General features: G+C 46.8%; 1 protein-coding gene across 1 annotated transcript; it reads left to right on the top strand.

Moving 5' to 3' along the window:
- The first annotated feature begins 1470 nt into the window (after nt 1-1470).
- Nucleotides 1471-24420, top strand: C15H13orf42 (chromosome 15 C13orf42 homolog). The gene is made up of 5 exons (XM_075949072.1): nt 1471-1861; nt 4023-4042; nt 19504-19651; nt 20356-20590; nt 21422-24420. Exons 1-5 carry the CDS (start codon nt 1471-1473, stop codon nt 21594-21596), a joined length of 969 nt encoding a protein of 322 aa, XP_075805187.1. The 3' UTR covers nt 21597-24420.
- Nucleotides 24421-24779: the final 359 nt, after the last annotated feature.

The raw sequence follows: 24779 nt of genomic DNA, 5'->3' as shown, positions 1-24779 counted from the left end.
ACTTGCAGCTGAGCTGTTTAGACGTTAGACAAATCTCTCCCGGGGGCTCCCCTTTTTCCAGAGTACAGATGTTCATTAAAGACAGTGGTTGAGACCTCGCTTCCCGCCCCAGAAAGCTACAAATACTAACTATATCACTTCACTGGAAAATACTTCATCTTCCCTAAATCCCTCTGCAATGGGGAGGCTTAAATAGCTTCACCCACAAGGAACTCTGCCCCCAGCCTGCCTAGGAGAAGAACACACGCAGAGGGTGCCTCATACAGTGGTTATAGATAAAGTGCTCTGTAATCACTTAAAATAAACGGCTACTTTAGAGCAGGATATAAGCATGTTTTTCTTTGTATCCGATGACGCTAGAAATGCTTTCTGTTTCAAAAATAAAAGAAAGCAAACCCAATAAATAGCAAAAATAAAGTGTGTGGATATAGGCAAAAATACTTCATACTCTCGAGTCCCCAATTCCTCTAATATCCTAACCCATACCCAAAGAAATACCTGCACTAGAAACATTCAGAACTCAGTTCTCAGATCCTTGCCTGGAGGAGAAAAAATTCTAGAGAGAAACCAATGTGGCAGTGAAAGTTCTGGATGGAACTGTGAAAACTGGGGGGAAGGTCCCTGGGGAGCTCAGTGTTCTCGAGAAGTAATTTGTTTGGTTTGGGTTGTCCCGAGTTAAAACGCACTCGGGAGAAATGACTCTTCCCCAGTGGATGTAATCACCCATCTGCTCACTGACGCATTTGTGCTGAAAGTCGTGATCCAGATACCTGAATCCTCCAGCCCTCAAAGGCCTGCTATCGGATGACCACCGTGAGGTCCTCTTACACAGAGCCGGCCTCCTCCAGGACTCTCGGATGCCTGCTCAGTGCCCGGTTTATCAGGGCATCTTCCAGCTCCTGCCAAGGGCCCTGGTCGTGTCCATCCTGGCCTACAAGGGGGGTTGGATCTCACCCAGAACAACTCCTGGGTTTTGCTAGAGAGTACCCCTGAAAGAGTACGATTTTGTTTCGGATCGACAGATTCAGCACCAGGGCCAGCTCAGCTTAGGCCAAACTGTGAAAACTCTGTGACCATCAAGCAAAGCCGGATGAGACCCCTCTTGAAGATGGAAAACGCGAGGGAAAGACAGCGACTCAGCAGGTAGAATGTTCCCTCCAGCTGAAGCTTTCCATGGAAAAGCACAGGACATATTTGCAGCGACTGATTCGAAAGGCCTGCCTGGACACTGCCTCCTGGAGCCGGGGACCCCTCTGCATGTCGTCTTTGTTGTTCCAGCTAAGAGTACCCAATGAGAGAGGTGCAGTTTGCCTATGGGATACAGCTGTTCCTCACCGGAATTGAGAGAACTGAGCCTACTGGGAGGCAGGAGGTGGCGCAGGGCTGGATATGGGCTCCTCTGCCTGCCGCTGGATCAAGTGACACCCCTGTGCGGTCTGCCAACGGTTCCCACGGAGGGAAACGGAGACTATGTTCAGAAAGATCCATTCCATCCTCCACCACGGCCCTCAGGGGAAGGCGGCAGCCGAGGGCCCCTACTACGCAGGAGCCAACCCCAATGTCAGGCTGATTCGTAGTAGCTCCATGTACGTGGTTGGGGACCACTTCGAGAAGGCCGGCGAGTCCTTGAAGAAGTACAGAAGCACCCACAGCATGGACACCAGCCTGCATTACCTGCAGCAGGAGGACCGTGCCTGGATGTACTCCCGCACCCAGGACTGCCTGCAATATCTTCAGGAGCTGCTGGCCCTGCGAAAGAAATATCTCAGCAGCCTGGGTGAGCTGAGGCCCCGGCGCGCACAGGGCGTTGGGTCCACCTCCTCCAAGTCCTCCAAAGGGGCACAAAAGACCCCAGCAGAAGGCAAAGTAAGTGTGGAACAGGTTGGCTGCCAGCCGTGGTTCTTCCCGGTCTTGGGATACTTGCTGGACGTTCTCCCTCTTGAGTGGGTCTGACAGGTTCCATTATGGGCTTCAGTTCCCACACCTCCCTGGATCCTGAGGAGACAGGGGGACCGGATCCAGAGCAGGGGGCAAGGGCTGGGGCTTCAGAGCCACCAGGTTCCGCACCGGAGTCTGAACATATTACTTATTGTCTGACTTGATAAAGGGGGCAATGCTTGCATGGCTTAGCGGAACCGCAAGGAATTTCCCACGAACGCTTTACTCTTCTTAAAACAATTGCTGTCGTCACTTGCGAACGGCCTGGAGCCAGACACAAGGGTGACATCCGGGAGAGAAACCTGTGTGTTCGCCTCACTGTTGGTGCTCACTTCAAGGCTTGGCAGATATTACCTTCCTCTTCTTTTCTAGCACGCGAATATGCCAGACATGTTTCTGAAGGGCAAACTGAGGTGCAGGGACCCATCTCTGTCCGCTGGGCCAATGACTCCCTTTATTCGTTTCCTTTGCATGTTTCATTTTATGCCAAGGGTTTCTCTACGTAGCCTAGGATGGCCCTGAGCTGGCAGTCTTCCCACCTGGGCCCCCTGAATGTGCCACCAGGCCACTCTGTGGTCATGCTGCTGTTTCCCGTTGTTTCTCATTATTTATTGTACCCGTAGTTTGAATGTCGCCTGTTGAATATTTCTAGTGAACGTTTTCCTGATGGCCAGACTAAGTGCTCAGAGCAGACCCCACTCCCTCCCCCAGAGAGTTCTGTGGGCTCCCCAAGGTCCATTAATGTTGAATGCCTGATTGGACTGTTATCAAATCTCCAGGGCCGGGCTTAGCTAACAGGTTTCAATTGTTTGCACTTAATACCAGGTGGAAATGGGTTAAATAATCCCTTTAGCTGTAAAAGTGTGTCAGTGTTGAGCCCCGAAGAGGGCCTCCTAGTCGGGGGTCAAGATGCTGAAACCCATGCCAGTTAGCTATAGGGTTTGAGCCAGTTTCTTCTACTGGAACTGGTACTGGGGATGAAGAGGGCCACAAGGCTCTGGGCTTCCTTCCAGCCCGAGTCTCCTGGGAATGGGGTCTTGCTTAGCTGCTGGCGGAGAACAGCTCTGTGTTTGCCTGCAGATGGAGCCCTCCCTTTTAGGACACAGCTGGCTTCTGACAGTGCTGAGGACGGGGGAAGGGCACACAAAAGCTGCTCCCCGCGGAGCATGACATGGCTACCCGCCAGGTGTGACCACTGTAGGCTATCTGACAGCTCCGTTCAGAAACTACTCTTTCATTTCCCTGGATTTCAGAAGAAATTTATTTGGGAGCAGCCATTGGTAAAGAAAAATGGATTTATTTACAGTTTGACCAGAACTAGAGGGAGAAAATTCTTAGATTCTCTCCCCTTCCTGGAATCGCGTTTCAACTTTATAGAAAAGACAACGTTGCAGTTTTATGGAAAGAAATGCATATGCTGATTTAGCTCTGAGAGAGGCTGTCTGAGCCCTGCGCCATCCCTTCCAGGGAGGCAAGCTCCTCCTCCTGGTGCCAGGGTTTCAGCCTATTTTCTCTGTTGGCACTGGGCAGTTCTGTTGCTCTTTGGGCCATTGTTTCAGGGTCTTTTACATTCGAAGGGCGAATATTGAAAGGGTGCTGATGGAGAACAGACCAAAGTTTGATTTTTTTTTTCCTGCTCCTCTCACTTTTCTGGGTCTGTCTTTGAGGCCATGCCTTGGACGTGGTGCCATGCCTTGGACGTGGTGCCATGCCTTGGACGTGGTGCCATGCCTTGGACGTAATGCCATGCCTTGGGAGGAGTAGTGCCATGCTACAGGTGCTGGTACCCAGTCCATCCTGCTACACCCATGTTTATTCCCACAGAAACGCCAGGAACGTCCAACCAGCAGCCACAGACCAGCTGCGGGCATCCTTTGCCCTCAGCCTACAGAAAGTAGGCTGCTGGGCATTCAGTCTCCAGGGCCAGCAGGGTAGCTACCATGAGAGCTCTTTCCTCCTGAAATGCCCTCGTGGTCCTGCCAACAGTCAAGAATTAGGCCTGCACTATTCTTTTTCCTGTTCTCCGTTACGGGTTGACTTGGATGCTGTCTCTCAAAATTCACATGTTGGAGATCTCGTCCCAGCACCACAGAAGGAGATCAGAGTTGGAAACAGTGCAACTGGAAGCTTTAGGGTCAAAGCCCAGGCTCAGGAGGCTCCAACAAATTCCAGTTCAGGAGAAGAGCAGCCGTAAAAGGCAGAGAAAGGAGATTTAGTCAACGTGGCCACATCGGGCAGAAGATCAAATAGAGGAGGCCAGCGGTCCCCAGAGTTTTAGAGCAAAGCCCGGGCTCTGGGGGGCAAAATGAGCAGTCTACCCCATACATCAGTTAAAGGATGGGACTATTGAGAAGAAGAGGAAGGGGAGGCAACTAATTCGGCTGCAATGGGAAGAGGAGAAAAGTTATTCATCTTCAGGACACTGACGTGAATTCAGGCTTAATACTGGACAAGCAGGATGTATAGGAAAACAGTCCTGGGCAAAGTGTGCTCCCCCCCATTACTGACCAATCCATCACCAGCTTGCCTCTGGTCTGTCCTGCAGGGTGGTCTAGAAAAGTTGTTAGCACCGCAGGATGTCTCTTTCCTGGAGTCAAGTTTCTTCTCTGAGAGCAGGGTTTCAGTCTTTCCCTACTGCAAGCATAAGATGCCTAGGGGAATTTAAATTCTCCTGTGTGTGTGTGTGTGTGTGTGTGTGTGTGTGTGTGTGTGTGCGCATGCACATAAGAGGTCAACTTCAGACACACTGCTCATGAGCCATCTACTTGGATTTGGGGACAGCATTTCTCTCTGAGATCTGGGGCTCACAAATTAGGCTAGGCTGACTGGCCAGCAAATCCCTGGGACCCACCTCCCGGGCACTGGGATTGTAAGTACACTTTTTATGTGGGTGGTGGGACTGAACTCAAGTCCTTATGCTTGTGTGGCAAGCACTTTATCAACTGATGTAGTTTCTTAGCCTTGAGATTTTTTTTTTTAATTCTCAGGGAACCATTGTTTCAGTGATCTGACAGCACAAACCTGTCTAAAATGTCTTCACTACTGTCCAGACAGTTCTCTTCTTTGTCTTCAGACCTCAGTTTTGAGGTATTTGCGGTGATATGCTGGGTTTGTGAAAATCTCTGAAATACTTTTATTGCTGAAACAAATATCACAAGCAGCATTGGAGGGGCCAAGGTTAGAGCACATGCGACCTTGCATAAGGCCACAGTCCTGTAACTTCTCAGCTCAAGTTGCTTTTGGAAAGCCTGGCATAAATGAGTTCATTTCTGCTGCTGGTTTTGAAACAAATTCTGTTGATAGAGGTCCCATGTCCATTTAGTCCCAAAGAAATACACAGAGGTCTACATTAATTATATACTGGTTGGCCTGTTAGCTCAGGCCTCTTATTAAGTCTTATAACTTATATTAGCCCATAATTCTTGTCTGTGTTAGCCACGTGGCTTGGTACCTTTTTCAGTGAGGCAGTCACATCATGCTTCCTCTGTGTCTGAATGATGACTACAGACTGAATCTTTCTTCTTCCCAGAATTCTCTTGTTCTCATTGCCCTGCCTCTACTTCCTGCCTAGTCGCCTGCCTAAACTTCCTATCTGGCTACTGGCCAATCAGCATTTTATTAAAATACAAGTGACAGGGTACAGACCATTGTCCCACAACACTTTCCCCCACTTTTTCAAAACAAGAACTCTGAATTGAATCTCCTTTGTTTAGCTTTTCTTCTAACCACTATCCATAACATATAACCAATATTCTTTTTTAGTATTTTTTTAAGATTTATTTATTTATTATGTATACAACATTCCTTCCATGTATGCTTGCATGCCAGAAGAGGGCACCAGATCTCATTATGGATGGCTATGAGCGAACATGTGGTTGCTGGGAATTGAACTCAGGACCTCTGGAAGAATAGTCAGTGCTCTTAACCTCTAAGCCATCTCTCCAGCTCTGTAACCAATATTCTAAACAAAGGCAAGCCTCCATAATCCATTTTTCAGAATGTGGGTATTTCCAGGCTACTTCCTATTGATTTGGGGCACTGATATTCTTATGGGGACCTAAAGAAAATTTTGAATTATGGTCAAGTCCTGAATGGAATATTCTGTGAAGCTTGATCATCTCAGCCAGCAGTCTTGGAACTGTTTTGGGATGTAGAACTCAGACATCTGGGCCATCTGCTCATATCAGAGATTTCTCAGGAAGTCTTCCTTGATCAAACCTTATTTTTCTTAGCCCAGAATGAATCAATAGCCTCTCATTTCCTGTGGAAACAAAAGAAAAATCTTTACTCTAAAGTAACATACCTATTGACTTAAACTTTCTTATATGGTACCTGACGTAAGGATCCCCGAGATGTGGGGTTGACAATGTCTTCAGTGTGTGTGCGTGCATGTGTATAATAAAAATGTTGGGGAAAAATTCTCTGAATAGCCCGAAGCAGGAGGATTGTCAATTAAAGGCCAGCCTGGGCTTTAGGGTGAGACCAAGGCTGACTTGGAGGCTACATAAAAAGACTTTGACTCAGGAACAAAGCAGCAACATCAAGAGCACTGAAGATACTCTCTCCCTAAGGATGGTGAACCGCTGTCTTGCCGCTTTCCTGTTTTTTCTGCCATCACCCCACATCAAAGAGGACGAGGAAGCCCAGCATCCTCTGCGGCTCTCTCTGGGCCCCTCCCTTAGACTTGCTTGCTTAGGTTTTGGGGGCCCTCTCCTTGCTCCTCTCTATGTACAGTGCCGCTTCCTGAGCTGTTTTACTTCTTTCTTTCCCTGTAATCATTCCTTGCTCCATTAAAAACTAGCTCTCATTCATGCATACAAAGCTCACCCCTTTGAAATGTCCAAGTCAGTGATGCTGAGATGCTATGAGCTATGAAACTTTAACTGCCATCTAGTTGGACATTTCCATCCTCCATTTCAGCTGTGTGTGTGTGTGTGTGTGTGTGTGTGTGTGTGTGTGTGTGTGTGAGAGAGAGAGAGAGAGAGAGAGAGAGAGAGAGAGAGAGAGAGAGAATGAAGATAAGATGGAGTTTACTATTTTCAATGCGGCACTTCAGAACCCCTAAGTGACTGCTCTTTGGTGTCCTCAAACTATAGATAATATGTACATTACAGCTAATGACTCTTTAAGAAGCCATTTTCTTTGAATGGTTTTATATCAGTTTTTTTTTATGGGGCTGGGGAAATGGCTCAATGGCCAGGAGCCTCTGCAAGCATGAGGACCTGCATTCAATCCTGGCATCATGGAGAAACACTCCTAGAGCTCAGGGTAGCTGAGGAGGGGTCATCTGGGGGAGGGAATTGACTCCTATGGAGCCCGCAGTGTGTAGGATGTTTGTTATTGAAGTCAGGGTTCCTGCTCACCCATCCCTGTCAGACAAAAGCGCATTCATTCTTCCCTGGACCTTCTAGCATTGAGCAGCTTGGGTTGTGCATGAAGGAATTAACTGCAAAATGTACACCTCTCTCTGTCACCTGACTGAAGAAAGTCACCTGATATCACAAGGGTGTCAAGAACCCATTGAAGTGTGCAAAACTCTAACAGAGGCTGGGCAGCAGCTGGACTGCAGAGAAAGGCCACACAGGCAGCTGAGTTTTATCAAATTATCAAAGTGGGTTTCTCCTGGTGATGCTTAGCTCTCAGGGTCAGCCCACCAGGGCTGCTCAGTTTCACAAGATACGACTTTAGAAAGGTATATTTGCTCTTTAGATAAAATTTATAGGACATAAGAAATAGAAAGAAGAAAATAAAAATAACTTAGAAGTCCATGATCTAAAAATAATTACTATAATAGCTTAGGTGTGTATTTTGTCAATCATTTGTTTTTCCACACTGGGGCTGCAAACTGAAACAAATGATACCCAGCTAAATTAGAATTTCCAGTAAATAAGAGATGAGTTTTTATGTTTTGTGTCTGTTTGTTAGTTTTCGAAATGGAGTCTTGCTGTGTTGCCCAAGCTGGTCTTGAACTCCTAGGCTCAAGTGATTCTGCTGCCTGGGAGGGGCAGCTGTGACTCTGAGGGCTGGGACATCATCGCAGGCTTGGTAGTTACTTATACTGAAAAAAATATTACTCATTGTGTGATATCAAAGCTTAGTTCCCATTTCATATTTTTATTTGTCAAATTTGGCAACCCCAGTACTTGTGTGTGTATGTATGTATGTGTGTGTATGTGTGTGTGTATGTATGTGTGTGTGTATGTTTATGTAGTAACAAGCTTACATAAACAACTGGGTCTCAATAGTTTTTATAAGTAAAAAATTTAAAGGTAAAAAATTAAAAACTCACTTTAAATGATTATTAAAAGATTATACATGAATATATCTTACTCTGTGGTCTCTAAGGCATTTATTTATTTATGCTACATTTTTTTTTTGAGTCAAGGTGTCTTAACCCTGGAGCCAAGGCTTACCTGGAACTCATGGCAATCCTCCTGCTTTGGTTTCCCAAATGCTGAGATTTTAAACCAGAGATTCCTAGAGTCATGACTTGTGGGTGAGAGGTGGATGTCCATTAACTTTTAGGGTCTTCTCCATTTGCATGATGCAATGAAATGGGTATTTGTCTTGATCTCTGTTTCCTAGCATTAATCTTCTAAAATCCTTAGGATCTCCACTGGGTTGCCTTTGTGTGCTGATTCTTTGGCAGCAGTAGTAAGGGGCTGGCTGCAGATAAAGCCCAAAGCCCGGTGAGAGCTTGGGACTTGCAGCCCTCTGGGCATGGGGAAAGGTTGACCTAGTTACCAGTGACCAATGATTTGATCAGTCGTTATCTATGTAATAGACTCCCTACAACCCCCAGAAAGTTTGGGTTCCAGAAGTCTTTCTACCAGCAAGTAGAGCAAGTGGAGGTTTGGGATTATAGCGCCCCCTAGAGGACATGGGAACTGATTCCCCTGCACAGCACATTTTGCCCCATCTGTCCCTTTACCTTTCTTTATGGATTTTCTTCATAACATGCTTCATTTAACAGCAGAGTCACATGAGTCTCTGTCAGAAACTAACAATCCAAGGAGGAGGTGGTAGGAAACCTGATTTATTTCATTCATGCTGAAACAAGCGGCTCTCACCTCAGAGGAATAAAAGATATGATTTGTTATAGAGCATATTTAAATTCTCATGACCCAGGAACACATATTCGGGTCTTCCCAAAGATAATGTTCTAACGTGGAAGCAGTTTTGTGTAGTTTTATAGTAACAGAACCAAAAAAAAGCCATAAATCAAGGTAATTAAAAAATACATTGGTGGGTATGCCAGAAAAACAGTTAGACAAGATGGAGGAATCTCTCCATAGGGCCTCAGACGATATCTGACTGCATTCTAGCTTTTGGGTTGATGGGAGCTAGTGGGCCTGCCAGGTTAAAAGAGTCCAGATATCGAATTTTTCACAGAATATTAGTACTGACACAGAGGTAGGCTATCCGGGGGACCCACAACACAGTCATTGCAGATGCGGCTTCTTTCCAGGAATAAACCACAGTCAGAAGCATAGATAGAGCAATGACCTGAGACACCGAGCAGATATGAAACAGGGGCATTCTGGGAACTGAGCTTCCTCCTTGTAGGATCCATATTAGCTTCAGGTAAACAGCACCAGAACCCTGTGGCCTGAGGTCTGAGTAGTAGGTTTTCTGTACCCCAATAAAAGGTTTCATTGCCAAATCAGTAAGCTGGATCAAGGTGAATTTAAAAAGTAAAAGACTAGTTTTATTTTGGGCAAAGCAACTCCCAGGTGACGCCTCCAGATCCCAGAGATGAAGGCAGGAGAAAATCACAATCACATGGCCAGCTAAATTGGGGTGTTTATGTACCCTAGAGTCGAGGGGCAAAGATGTGTCTGCTACAAACTAGTTGTGTACCCAAGTATGGTGTGCTTTGGGTGGGGACCCGGGCAGCTAGCAACTTCAGGGGAGGAGCCACTGCAGCCGCCAAGAATGTGGAACTGGACTTTTTGGCTGCTTTTTTGTTGTTGTTGTTGTTGGAGATTTTCTGAGAGGGTGGGGTTTGGAGAGAGAGGTGGGGCTTCCACAGTGAACTGGAAGTTCCAGCCAAACATAGGACCTGGCTGCTACTGACTGAGAGTTTATGTCTTTGCTCTTATAGTGGTTAAGGGTTGTAGACAACAGCAACAACGAGTGGTTCTAGGGTTATTTCCTCTCTCTTATCTCTTTGTATTGATCTCCTCAGCTCTGCTGTCTACTCCATTGAGTTTTCGCTCAGGTTGGACAAGTTTATCAGCTAGCTTCTCTGTGGAGAAATGGGTATGCGGCTGCGTGCATGCCTGCATTCATATCCCAGTGACTACTCTCTTGGAGTTGTTCTGCTTATAGATAGGTCTTGTTTCACGAACTCTTGCTTTTTAAGAAATAAAATCCCATTCAATTATGGGCACCTCGCTCTTTAAATACTGTAGTGTTAAAAGAACAGATGCATATTGGAGCTGGGTATTTGGGTGCACATCTTTAATCCCATCATTCAGGAAGGAGGGGCAGGTGGATTCTCTGTGAGTTCCAGACCAGATGGGCATATAATAAGACCCTGCCTAAAACAAAGAAAGAAAAGAAATAAAGATACACAATGCTTTTTGACATCATCCTCATCCCCACAGGCAGGGATGGCAGAAGGCAGGATAATGTAGTTGAAGCCTCTCAAAGCTTATCTTAAAGTCCTCTGATTAGATCACATTTTGTAGAAGTGTTCTCCACCCTGCGTGCTTGGCCAAAAGAGGTGTGGCTCTAGGGTAGAGTGGCAGTGGGCATGACTCAGTGTCCAACGGGTGGACCCACGCACACAAGGCAGAACTCTAGCATGGAAGAGCATGCCCAGCTCTGTCTGTGCAACCACGGTGAGGAATTCAAAGAAGAGAGAAGACAGGAAATGACTCTCTGACCATCGGGGTGGGGGAGGGTGGGGTAGGAGGGCACGAATAGACAGGTGAGAAAGGGTGAAAGGGACTAGAAGCTCGTGGAGGTTTCTCTGGCACTGGGTGCAGTGAGCATCTCCCTCCCCCTCCTCTGGTTACTGTTTACATGGGAAGTTCCTATGGAAGGACTCAGGTCTGCAGATAATAACTCACAGAGCCCCGAAGAAAAGAAGCAGCCTAGATACCAGCAGGGCAGACTGACAGCCTAAATGCAGAAAAACCGTGGTGTTTGCCTCCAGGGAGTCAGAAACTGAAGTGAGAACTATGAGGGGGTTTGGCTTGGAAATGTGCAAAAGATTCCATCCAGGAAGAGCAATGCAAGCTTCTGCTTGATGAAGCAGCAGGGCCAGGGGAGCTTGGACAATGATATGCATAGTACAAATGAGTGCCCTCTGTTCTCTGGCATAGATAACCCCCTCCCTAGTAGCTGGAGAAGGAGAAATGGCAAAGGGGCCATCAGACCAGAAAACAGGCTACATGCGTTATACCAGTCCTTTCTAAACAGTTAAGGAGCAGAGGAAACAGTGGAGTCTGCCTGGAGTTCTGAGCTCCTGGCTGTAGGACTCTTGAGCTCACTCAGTGTGCTGGTGATAGACACCCCATCCTGCTGGTCACCTCTTTGTAAGGTAGGTTTTTCCGTAATGTCAGCTGGATCCTGAAATCCTCATCCTCTGCGTGTGTGAGAGGAGGAACTGTCATAAGCGTGGGTCAGGGAGACCGTGGAAGGCAGAAAGATCAGAAGCAAGCCTCATCTTCTGCATGTGAAAATAGCCCCACATCCACTCAGAGGCGTTTCCAAGGGGAGCCATGAAGGAAACGCCCAGCTGTCATTTACTCACCACTGTGACTTCAATATTTATTCACAGTAAGCTGGGCACTCACGCACCCAGCTCTACCTTAAGCTAGGCTCCTACTGGCAATGTTCAAAACAACACAGATGTGAGACTCTTCATTGAAGCACTAATTGCTGGAGTCGAAGATGAAGAATAATCCAAAGATTATTTGTTGCCATGGTGTGTGGCTATAATGGAAAACTATCCAGGGACAAGATGGTTCTCTGTAGACTAGGGAGCTGAACTCTGGATGCAGAGTGAAGATGGCAGTGTTCACAGGTGTGTATTATATATGACTCACTGAGTAAACACAAGAATAAATATACTCACCCTGTTTCTGAAAATATTGTGTGTGTGTGTGTGTGTGTCCATGTGTGCCTGCTCATGTTTGTGAATGGATGTTTGTCTATGTGTTGATCAGAGGGGCAACTTGGGGTGTCTGTGCTTGATTTCCACTGTGTCTGAGATGGGGACTCTTGCTCACTGCTGTGTAAACCAGGCTAGCCTCCCTGGGGATTCTCCAGGTGTTTGTCACCTCACCTGACTTCATGTGGGTTCTGTGGATCCAAACTCAAGTCTCCACGCTCACACAGCAAGCCTCTGAGCTGTCTCCCAGCTGTCTCCCAGATGGCTCAGTGGTTAAGAGCACTTGATGCTTTTCCAGAGGACTTGGGTTGGATTCCCAGCCCCCAGGAAGCAGCTCACAACCACCTGTAACTACAATACTCTGGTTAGGTATCCAGTGCTTTCTTGTGACCTCCAAGGGCACTGCACATGCATGGTACACAAACATATACACAGGCAAAACACCATAATAAGGAGAAAAACAGGAAATTTATCTACTTATTATTATGTGTGTGTGTGAACATGACGGATGCATGGGTCATGGCATGCATACATGTGGAGCTCAGAGCTCTCTCCTTCTATGTTTGCATGGGTTCCAGGGGTCGAATTCAGCGTTATTAGACTTCTGTAGTGCCTTTATCTCCTGGTTCCTCACTTACTTTTTCTTGATAAGACTCACTTCACTGTGTAACCTAGGCTAGCCTTTAACTCACCTCCTATTTCAGTTATCTGGATCTTGGGGTTATAGGTTTTCATCATCCTGTGTGTACCCTACATGGTTGCTTATATTTCCAGAAAGAAATCTCAGGAAGACAGACAAAGACTAACTAGAGGATCCAGGACACAAGGAAAAGAGGCCGTTATGGAAACACCCTCTTTCTTGAGCAATGGTTCAAAACTTGGTGGAACCATGAATGCGGTTGTGACTTTTAAAGAATTAAACAAAAGAGTAGTCCTTTAAGGACTACACTCAGGAGGCAGAGGCAGGCCGACCTCTGTGAATTTGAGGTTAGCCTGGTTTACAGAGCAAGTTCCAGGACAGCTAGGACTGTTACACAGAGAAACCCTGTCTCGAAAAGCATTCAAGGTTGATGTTGCTCTTGCTTTGAATTGATCTTGTACATACAGTAAGATACAGGAAGTTATTTTGTTTCAATGTAAAATGGATACAAAAAAAGAAAAATGAAAATTATAACATTAATTTGAGAGATATTCAGGATGTAGAGATCTAGAAAAATAAGATTCTCATTTTAGTTAATGTTATTAATCAATTAACTTATGTTTTGATGATATTGGGAATTGAACTGTGTGCTTCATTTGTTCTAGACAAGTGCTCTACCACTGAGTTTTATCTCCACTCCATCTTTTTAATATTCTATTTTATGTTTCTAAGTAGGGTGTCATACAGCCTAGAAGGCCACAAACTCCTGATCCTCTGCCTCCCCTTCCAAGGTTCTGAGATTTGAAGAATGAGCCATTCCTTGTCCATACCCATTTCTACAACAACAACCCAAATATGCAGCAAGTTTATAGTTTTTCTTGGCAGCATCAGATAGCTGAGGTCCCTGGGAAATCAGCCAAATTAAAATCCAAGGGGAGAATTGGATGCAGCTTGCAGTAAGTGTTGCTATTCACTGGGGGAGGCGGAGGCAGCAGCAGAGCTCCCTGTTGTCACTCCCGACAGCTCTAGGAATTTGTCTAGACATTTAGGCCAAAACCTCAGGCCAAAGCAGGATTCTTAACTCTGATACAGAGAAGAATTTCAGGACTGGCTAGTGTATAAAGCAGAGTTTATTAATATTTTCATGTAAGCTTTAACACAAAGCTTGAGGGGAAAAAAAATGAGAAGCACTCCAAAGAAAGACACTCCAGGACAGCTGAGAAGCCTAAGATTAATGGAGATGTGTTAATTTAAGATATGAGTTAGCCAGAAATATGCTTAAGCTATTGGCCAAACAGTATTGCAAATAATATAGTTTCTGTGTGATTATTTCGGGGCTGAGCAGCCGGGAACAAACAAGCGCCCTCCCATACAACAGGAGGCTCTTTCCCCTTTCTCTTGTCTTCATCATGTTGCCTTCATCTTGCCTCAGCAGGACAGCTGTACCTGCTTAAGTAAGGCAGCCATATACCTGGAAAGCCTCCTAGACCTGTTGACAACTGGCAAAGCAGGAACTGGGGAGTCAGAGGAGGCCCAGAAAGTCACAAATACAGGAAGCTCTCTCTATTATCATAAGTAGATGCCCACAAAGACTGGCAGATCCTAAGCCAGTATCCCTTACAGTTCAGGCCTATGGGAGATGCTGAAGGTTCCTTCCAGATGCTATCGTAAAAACCTCAGGCCAGATTATTCTTCTACAGCTCCTGAAACAAGTTTCCTGGGGAGGGGAGCATGGGAGTTTCTGAGGGATATTGGGTCCAAGACGACAGATGCTGAGGAGTACACCACTTCTGAGAGGTCACATCCTCAAACACAGGGTACTACCTAAGACTGGGACCGATCATAAAAGCAGACTGTCTCCCTGCCTCCCACTACCAGGCAAACAAGCATCTAGTAGGTCCCTAGATGGGACAGTGCCAAGAGACAGCCACAGAGTGGAGAAAGAAACCTCTGGCAACTGCATCACAGAGGGGACCTACACCGAGGAAAAAGAAGTGCTTTGGAAATTAATTAGCCTCCACTTTAAGCATGGTGTTTCAAGAGAGATTAAAAAATGATCCACACATGGTAACCATAGCAACAAAAGAGTTTGACATCAGCAGACTGCCTAAGACTGACAAAAAGCCAAACTGAAGGTCTAGCAAAACAAAGACAGCTTTCAGATACCCATATCCGCAGTGCCTATTGACAACACAGTGTGTAGATTTTAACAAAAACATCACACGAGGAAGGGGAAATGAAAGAGGTGTCAAGAAACAAGACACCAAACAGACAAGACTCAGAGTGATGAATGTTGGGACCAGCCGGAGCTCATTGTTTCTAAACAATTTTTTGATGCTGAAAAGTCTGAGTGGGAAAAGTAGAGAACATGTCTGTGGAGAATTCCAGTCAAAAGACAGAAACTTTCGGAATGAATCCAATGACCAGACCAGAAAAGCCACAGATGCATCATGAATAAGGAGGGCCTCCAGTAAGGGTGTTAGTTTGACACAATCTTGAATTATTTGGGGGAAGAAGCTTCAACAGAGAAAGTCACCTGCGAGTTTGGCCCATGGGCAAGCCTGTGGGAACTTTTGTTGTTGTTGTTGTTAATGATTGATGTGGGAGATCCCAGGTCACTGGGAGGTGGCACCCTCAGGCTTGTGGTCCTGGGTGCTATAAGAAAACAGGCTGAGCAAATCATGGGAGCCAGACAGAAAGCAGCACTCCTCCATGGTCCCTGCTTCAGGGCCTGTCTATGGTTCCTGCCCTGAGTTCCTGGCCTGACTTTGCTGGATGATAAACTGTAGCTATAAGATGAAATCAACCCTTTCCTCTCCAACTTACTTTTGGTCGTGGTGTTTTATTGCAGCAATAGAAATCCTATCTAAGACAGAAATTAATAACTATTTCTGTGACAGACCTGGCCGTATTTTGAGGAGGGTTGTGGAAAGACTTTGAGACATTGGACTAGAAATGCTATTGAGTGCCCAGAGCTTACTAAGCTGTCGTGGGAACTTGGGATACAATGCTTAGAGCAATACAGGTAATGGAGGCCTGGCCTTTGAAATTTCACAGGGAAGTTTGAAAGAACCCATTAAAGAATCTCAGGTTGTTCAATATTTTGAACAACACTTCTGGGGTTCTGATGAGCTGAATGAAGCTAAAGGATCAGCTGTGATTGGGAAAAGGAAGAATCTTGGAGGCAAAATCTTCAGGGAAGTGTTTCTCACGGCCAGCACACAGAATCTGTGGGACAGGGTGGCCACGGCTGTATCTTGTGCTGGCAGCTTAACTGTGCATCTAAGAATCCCACAGATAGTCCTGGATTTGAAGGCACGAAGAGGTCATGGAGATCAGCTTGGCACCAGGACAGGCCATTGATAAAGACGGAGCCTCAGTTGTAATTGAAGACCTAAGTCTGAAGAGGTTATGGAGAGAAGTTAAGGTTTGGTACCCTGTGGCAGGGTTCAAGTTCCTGAAGACAGATTCTACGAGAGGCTATTGGTGACACTGCAGCCCAGCTGCAGAGACCCCAGGAATCCGGAGATGCCGGAACTGCGGGATGACCTCTGAGAACAGCCGCCGCTGTGGAGCACAGGTAGCTGGAGCTGGTGAGACAGGCTGAGTGAGCTGTGAGGGCGGGGCCAGAGAAACGCGGCTCTCCACGTCCTCTGGAGAACAGAAGATTATTCTGAACGTCAGACATCAGACACTGAGCTATTTACGCTTTTGGAGTTTAGTTTTGCCTTGTTCATGTTGCAACTGTGCTCTGGTTCTTCCTTCTTGGAATAAAAAAAAATAATAATTACTTGCTTTTTGATTTTACAGGAACTCGTATCTTGGATATCTTAGAGAAACTTTGGGATTTTACAGAAACTTTGGAATTTTAGACAGACTTTGAATATTTCAGAGAGAGACTGGATATTTTAAAAAGACTTTGGGGATTTTAAAGAGACTGGATGCTATAGTGAAACTGAACTTTGAGAGAGACTTTGGGTATTTTAAAGAAGCTAATTTTTAAAGATGTTTGAATTTTTAAAGTATGTGGGGCTTTAAAAGGTTGGAATATGTCTTATATTGAGTCATTGATACTAATGTCTCAATAAGATCTTGGGAATAAATAAGAAAGGAAAGGTTATATTTGAATAAAAATGTGTTTGTGTGTCAAATTCACAAGGAATCAATTGTTCTGGCTGTTTTTTTTTTATGTCAACTTGACACAAGCTAGAGTTATTTGGGGAAAGCAAACCACAGTAAAGAAACACCCACCCACCATATTAGCCCCTGGGCAAGTCTGTGGGCATTTTCTTGATTGACGATTGATATGGGAGGCTTAGTCCCCATGGCTGGTGTCACCTGAGGGCTGCTGGTCCTGGGTGCTATACGAAGACTGAGCAAGCCATGGGAACCAGCCAGTCAGCAGCACGCCTCCATGGTCTTTGCTGCAGTTTCTGCCTTTGGTTCCTGCCTTGAGTTTCCAGCCTGACTTTGCTGGGTGATGGACGACTACAGCTGTAAAATGAATCAACCTTTTCCTCTCCACGGTGTTTTATTATAGTAAAGAACCCTAACTAAGACAATGGGTTCACCAGCAGACAGACAAGGAAGGGATGAGCAGAGGTGAAGACAGAATGGAAGATGAGAAACACTCAGAACAAACTCAACAAGAAAAGTTAGCAAAAGAGCCCAGCAGCGCTCTGGCAAGTGTGGGACGGTAGAGGAGCTACTCAAATGCAATCAGAGAAACAGGGAGGGAGGAAAGCGGTGGGGACCCGGTAGCTGTGGGCTTTACAACAAGGACTGTACACAGCAAACCACAGAATCCAGAAGCTTAAAATAATGAACAGGAAGATAAATCACACCAGTAAAACCTAGGTGTTTCATGAGAAAACTGCTGGGAAGCTAAGAGGGAAAAGGACATATTTTATACAATGGGACAAAGATTAAAAGCTACAGATTTCTCATCAGAGACAACTCAAAAGACAATGCAGCATTGTCATCAAATGACTGGGAAGACAATAAGTTTTTGAAATCACCAAAATATAAAACTTGCGGTCTTAGTGTATTTTCAGTTGCTCTAACAGATGATCTGATGCGGAGTAATTTATGAAGAAGATAGATTTATTCTTATCGTTCAGGAAGCTGGGGAGTTCAGTGTCAAGGGGCTTGCCTTCCATGATGTGTAGCAGAGAGTTACGAAAGGATAGGAAACATGGAACAATCAAGGCTGTGAAGCAGCTGAGGTGGAAGTGAGTCGCATCAGAAGTCCTGAAACCACTCTCAGCCCTTGGTACCCAGGACACCACATTTGCAACGTCTCAACTTTCTGGTGCTCAAATAGTGCCCAGCTGCTCTCTCTACTCCTGCTGTCCTGGGAACTGCGGTTTCTGCCCCAGCCTCCTTCTTACTGCTTTCCACCTTCTAGAAACATGGGTGGCGGGCGGGGGGGGGGGCGGGAGGGGGGATGAGGTCTGCCTGTGGGAGGATGAGCTCTTCTTGCCAGCGGGCTTCCCACTTCCCCTCTTATTTTCAGAAGCTCTTTAAAGAGTGTTGGATAAAGGTCTGAGAATAATCTCCCACTTTTAAGACAAAATATTCAGTGTGTGCTGTGGTCTTTTGTCAGTTTTTCCTATAAGGAAGTTCTTTGCAATTCGAAGAAGAAAATAGGGAAGAAATGGAGTCTGTGGTTACTGCTTCCTAGTCATACAAGGTGTACCCCACAATGTGCACCTAGAGATGCCACCCCACCTTCTGCTCCGTGACTTAATTCTGTTCATGTTTAATGCCATGCCCACTCAAAGCCTCACAGAATGGGATTCCATGTCTCACCCAACAGCCCACATTGGTGAGCAGCGTCCTGTTTGTCTCTCTGGAACTCCTCATGGAGTTTTTCTCAGTTCGTGTGTCTCTCGTGCCCACCTCACCTGAAGTTCTCTGTGGAGCGAGCCTACCACAGTACCCGGGCTTCATGAGGTGGGTCTCTCCCAAGGTCTCTGGGCCGGTGTGAAGGCAAAAGAAGGGCAAATTATTTTCTCTCATGTCTGATGATAAATCTACGACCAGGATAGAAATAGATGCTGTTGTCTTCCCTCTCCCAGTTCCCCTCTGAGACAAGAAATCCTGCAGCAGCCGTGGATCTTCCTTCCAGAAGACTCTCCATCAAATGCGCCTTTGCATTGCTTTAATTGATGTACCATAGCTATGCACGTTGATGTGTAGAGCGCGATGCTTTGATGTGCGTGTGCAGAAAGGAGTGGACGAGCATCTCCACTGTGAGGATTTCTTAAACACTCACTCTTTCTGTCTTTCAAGCTTCTCTTCTTGCTCTTTATAGAACATAGAGTAAATTGTTCTAACTACAACCTCTGCTGTGCCATAGAACTCTTTAGAACCTGTCCTGTCTGCCTTAGCCCACATTAACCTCTATGTGTTTCTCCCCTTCTCTTCCCTGTCTCCACTTGACTTCTACCAAATAAAATCTTTTAACTTCTACATGTGAAGAATTACATGGGGTGTTTGCCTTACAGTATTTGATTTATTTCACATGAAGTAATGGCCGCCAGTTCCGTCTACATTGTAACAAATGACCAGATTCTATTCTTCTCTGTGGATACACAGTATTCCGTCTTGTAAAAGATTCCATCTGTCCAGGGATCAGTACCCCTAATTAAACCCACATCTGGACCATCTAATTTTCCTCTGGAACCTCACAAATACCAACCCCCCCCCCATGCATTTAGTTTTAGGAATACTAATTCTTTTTAATGTTTCTGGCACTCAAAAAACTCTCAGCACCCCCTGCCCTATTCTTGCGTTGCAGAAAGCAGCCTCAAAGAAATACTCCCAGTTCAGCACCGATGTGGCCGAGGCTATCGCCTTCTTCGACTCCATCATTGCAGAACTGGACACAGAGAAACGGCCGAGGACGGCTGAGGCCGACCTGCATAACGAAGATGTGGACTTTGATGGTGAGCGCTGGGAGAGGCACCCTAATGTGCTGAGGGGAGGCGGGCCATGAGTGGGCCCCTGGGAGGGCACCAGGGTCCACAACTTCCTGGCTGAAAGGGGCTCTTTCACTGTCATGTTAGGCTTGATCTCTTTAACTTGTCTCAGTCGCTCTTTGGCCACCGCCTCAGCCTGCATCTGAGGCGTTTTATTGTTGTTTGTTTGTTTTTGTTTTGTTTTTATAAGTTCCAGCACCCACACGGTGCTCCTGTAATTCTAGCTTCAGGGGGTTCAACCCTCTCTTCTGGCCTCTGAGAGCACCCACCCTCACATGCACATCATTAAAACTAAAAACTAATTGAAAGAAGAAACTAAAAGACAAATTCCACCTCCAGGTCACTACCACTGTTAATTAACACTTGGGCAGATGACTTTCACGGAAGGATTTTCAACACACTCAAATTTTACTTATAATTTTACTTTGAACAAAAACCAGAATCTTTTTGAGCAATATGCAGTACTTTGGGACATCTTTCAGTGAGTACTTCAGTGAGTACGGATCTGGGCTCCGCCCCAGGCTCAAGCTTGTGAGTCAGACTCCGTCCCCGGGGCCCTGCTGCCTCCTGTCTTTCCTTTGCTGTGGAATGCCCACCTGTTCACGCCCTCTTTTAAGGTCTGCTCCCCCGATAGTGGCCAGCTGCCCAGGTCACTTGCTTCTCTCTTCCAGTGGCAACCAGCTCCCAGGAGCACAGCTTGCATTCCAACTGGATTCTGCGGGCACCACGCAGACATTCCGAGGCCGTCTCTGCTCCCGCCACTGCAGACAGCCGGTTTCGAAGGAGCACAGAACAGAGGGTCACTGGCACCCAGAGGAGGCTCGAGAGACACCCCATTTACCTGCCCAAGGCTGTGGAAGGGGCATTCAACACCCTGAAATTCAAGCCCAAAGCCCACAAAAAAGAGTAAGTGCTTGGACTTAGCAGAAACATGACAATCTCCACGTGTTCCAGACTTGCGGAGTGCTTCTTAGGGTGTGCTGGTCCCTCATCCCGCGTGCAGAATTGGTTGATTTTATGGGGGGCGGGGCTTGGCTGCGATGTGTTTTCTCACAGTCTGTCCTCCGGCAGCCTGGCTCACTGCTGTCCTTTGTTCAGACCTGCCTCCTGTCTGGTCTGCTGCTTGTACCTTCTGCGTATTCTCTAACGGCAGCTCTACCTACAGAGTAGAGTGCCAAGCAGAAAGCAAACCTACACTGAGATACTGTTGTGTTGGAAGGCACTGGCTCAGCCTCTGCTGGGCAGAGCAGGACTTCCTGCTGGCCTGGTCCCTGTGAGGACCTAATGCCACTGGCTTCTGTGACCTCTGCTGCCAGACCCTTCTCTCCCAAGATTAGTTCCCAGGACCAACTCCCCGTATTTCCCTTGCCTTACACAAGGCAACCACTCAGGCCGTGCCACAGGACACAAGAGCCTGTTCAGACTCCTTCACAAGTCCTTCAACTCTGATAGATACAGGGTTTTCTTGATAGCAGTTTACTCCCATAGTAATAAACCATGCTCTCAACGGTAGTGAAGCCATGATCCATCCCTCATCCTTGACCTCCTTCAAGGCCAGGTCAATGGCCCCCTGAAGTCCACCCACACCCCACCCTGTATCACTTTAAGCTTCTCCCTAAAGCCTTGAACTGGCGGAACAATGGATAGTCTCAGTAGGAATGGCATTAACTTGGGGGTCCCTCCTCCTATGCAGCCGCCAGCTTGAGCCTGACCTTCTCCCTTACCCTTCCCTTGCAGCCTGGGGAGCTCCAGACAGATCCTCCGCGGCTTCTCCAGAGAAGACATGGAGCGGGACGAGGAGCTCTTTGCACAGGAGTCCCTGGGGGCTTTGGAGGAGGCTCACTTCGAGGCAGAGAATCCCAAAGGGCAATGGCTGATTCGAGAAAGACTCTGGGAGCGGACCGTGCCCTGACTTGACTAGTCTTCTCTTGGGTCTTTGACAGGAGATTTGCTTGGGGTATTGGGTAGAGTCGAAAATGAAGTTATAAAGTTGTAACACAACCAAACTCCGACACTGCCTGGCAGTGCCCAGCTGGTGCCAAAAAGAGCCCGAGCTTCCCAGGGGACATGTCCTGGAGACTCAGAGACTGGACTTCCCACAGCAGTGGGCAGGAAAGGAGTAGAGCCCGGCTGCTCATGGCCTAGAGCAGAAGCACAGAGGCTTCAAATGAGTGTCCCTGCCGTCCTGCCTTTCCTGCCACACACAGAAGATGGTGGGGAAGGCTCCACGTGCTCAGAACTGGAAGGAGCCTCCAGGGATGAGTCTCAGAAGCCCAATGGTGACATCCTGAGTTCCTGGAGTCCTTTCATGAAGAACACAGTCAAGAAAGCAGCCCCTTCTCCTCTAGGTCCTCTTAAGGTTTCCACAAATTGGTTGCTAGGTTAGGCTGTAAAAGACACCCATATCCAGGCAGTAGGGTAGGGAGCAGTTGTGTCCTGGCTTGCCTGGTGATCACACTGCCGCCCAGAACTCCTGCACACAGACGCTGGCTCAAGGCGGTGGAGGTAGGTGGGTCTTCCTCTTTTCCAATTCTCACACAGATAAAGAGCTGTATCCAAGCAACCAGCCCCTGACAGGTGCTGCACCTCCCACTTACAGGTAGCTAGGAGCATAATGTTCTTTCTGACTGGGAAGACTTTTTGTAGTTCCGACATTGTCTGTGAAGAGACACTAACCCACTTGAGCATGGCTCCGGCAGGACTTCCCTTCTCCCCCATTCCCCCCACCTTGCTAAAAAACCGTTTGATTCTATCCCTGAATCTAGCCACTAATGTCTATTCTTTTATTTGGCCACTTCCTCCTCCTGAGGCTGACCACCAAGGTCCAGCTACCAAAGTATTGAAGCCAAGTAACCGGAAGCCCCGTGGCTTCCTAATTAACCTAATTAACATACCCAAACCAAAATCCAACCCCTCATCCTAACATGGGGTTTCCCCCTTTATCTTTATAAAATGCCATCTTCCCACGTGCCACGTTTGTCTCTCCTTTATCCAGAGACAGATCCCCTCCCCCCACCCAGGACAAATACCCCGTCCCCCTCTCCCTTGCTCCCTTCCCCACCTCCCTTGTTCTCCTTCCCTTCTCCCTCTTCCTCTATCTCCTGTCTGTCTCTTATTCCTTGCCCTTTGTCCCTTGGGGCAAAGAAATCCCCTTTGTGTGGAGCACTTGACCTGGGGGGCCCTGAGGCCACGTGCTTTCTTTCCCTTTGATGTTGACTCTCAGCTCCTCTTTCCGTGCCTGCTTTGTATACAGTGCAGCAGACACTCTTCATTCGCCAGAGAGTTGTCCCCAGTCAAGCTGAAAAGCCACAGGTTACAGAAGACACTACATGTTGGTCTTCCTGCTTTTTCTTTCACCCAACTACTAACCAGGATTCTTAGTTCCATGATAAGACACCGTGAGAAAGGCAGCTTATAGAAGAAAGAATTCATTTGGAGCTTATAGTTCCAGAGGGTGAAGCCATGACCACCCCCCCTCCATGGAGGGGAGCCATGGCAACAAGCAGGCCAGCATGGCGTTGGAGCATAAGCTAAGAGTTCACATCTTGAGAAAACCATCATAAGGCGGAATGAGGACAAGGACAAGAGTGAGAGCAGCTGACGGGAGAACAGCACACAAGCTAACTGGGAATAGATTTTGCTTTTGAAACCTCAAGGCTGCTTCCAGTGACACACCTCCTCCAACAAGGCAATACCTCCTAATCCTCCCCAAACAGTTCCACCAACTGGGGTCCAGGTATTCAATAAATGAGCCTATGGGGGCCATTATCAATCAAAACACCACACAAGGCCTATACCTATTTAACTTCGGAGAGAGCTGAGATCAGTGTGTGTGTGTGTGTGTGTGTGTGTGTGTGTGTGTGAGTGTGTATAGCAGTGACTCTTAGGGGAGCATGCTCATGAATGTGAGCCTACCTGAGACAGAGAAGCACACATCAAAAGAGAAGCATCATCTAAATCAAGCCAGGGACACTCCAGGCTTAGTGGCCGTGACACCTGCATGGTTGGTGTGATGAAATAGTAAGAATAAAAACCTTTATTTCTGTGATCTTGGATGTCTGAAGCTGAGAATTCTGAACTCTGAGGAGGAAAAATCAGCAGCAACTGTGCAGCAGCCTTAAGGACTTCAAGCCAGCGTGCTGCCCTGGAGAACCCACGCCCACCCTTGGTGTCTTCCTCTTCAGTGCTTTTCAAGTGCCAATGTCAGTATCTGGGGAGGGGGTGGTTCTTTTGTGTGTTGTTTGACCAGAAAAGCCATGTCTGGAGAGAGTTTAATGGACAGTTTTTATGCTGTGGTTCCTCAGCACAGATGTCTTCCCTGAATGTGGCTTTCTCTGCTGCTGACGCACGTGGGGGTGGGGGTGGGGAGTCCCCTCAGCCTCACCAGGCAACAGTTTATTATAGGCCACTCCAGTGGACCATGCAAATCTTGTGCTTTGAATAGAGAAGATGCTCAGAGCCCAACACACTTTCTTCTTCTCTAGGGTTTCTTCTCCGCAGGACATGAAGCTGTGCTGGTCCACTTTGCTTGGGGTTCTGGATGCTTTTGTCTTTAGTAAGACACAGTCTGCCTGAAGAGTTCTAAAGGGTGAACTCATGTCTTCTGGGACAGCTTTCCTATCCTCGAAGTTGGTGTTAAATACCAGGATCTGGGCTATGGCTTAGGAATCTTGGCTAGGAAATATAAGAATTTGAGATAAGTCAGTCTGGAAACAATAAAGCCAATTTGCAAAACCAAGATACTTTGACTGCTTCTTGTCCTTCCTGGGGTGACCAACTATTCAAAGGGATCAGCTGGTCAAAACTTTCTTAGTTTGGGTGCGTGAAAACCTGCAAAGATGGAATGTCAAATTGTGTGTGTGTGTGTGTGTGTGTGTGTGTGTGTGTGTAAAATGACACCTTAGTCAATGAAGCTCTCACCTTGCAAGTTCAATCCCTACAACCCATGATAAAATTGTTTTTAAGTAGAACACAATCTCTAGAAGCCAAGTTTGGTGGCGCACACTTGTCATCCCAGCGCTGGGAAGGTAGAGACTGGCGGATCTTTGGGATTCCCGTGGTCCATTAAAGTATCTGATGGGTGAGCTCCAGACCA

The sequence above is a fragment of the Microtus pennsylvanicus genome, chromosome 15, assembly GCF_037038515.1.
Source record: "Microtus pennsylvanicus isolate mMicPen1 chromosome 15, mMicPen1.hap1, whole genome shotgun sequence".
Classification (NCBI taxonomy): Eukaryota; Metazoa; Chordata; class Mammalia; order Rodentia; family Cricetidae; genus Microtus; species Microtus pennsylvanicus.
This window is presented reverse-complemented; position numbering and strand designations above follow the sequence as displayed.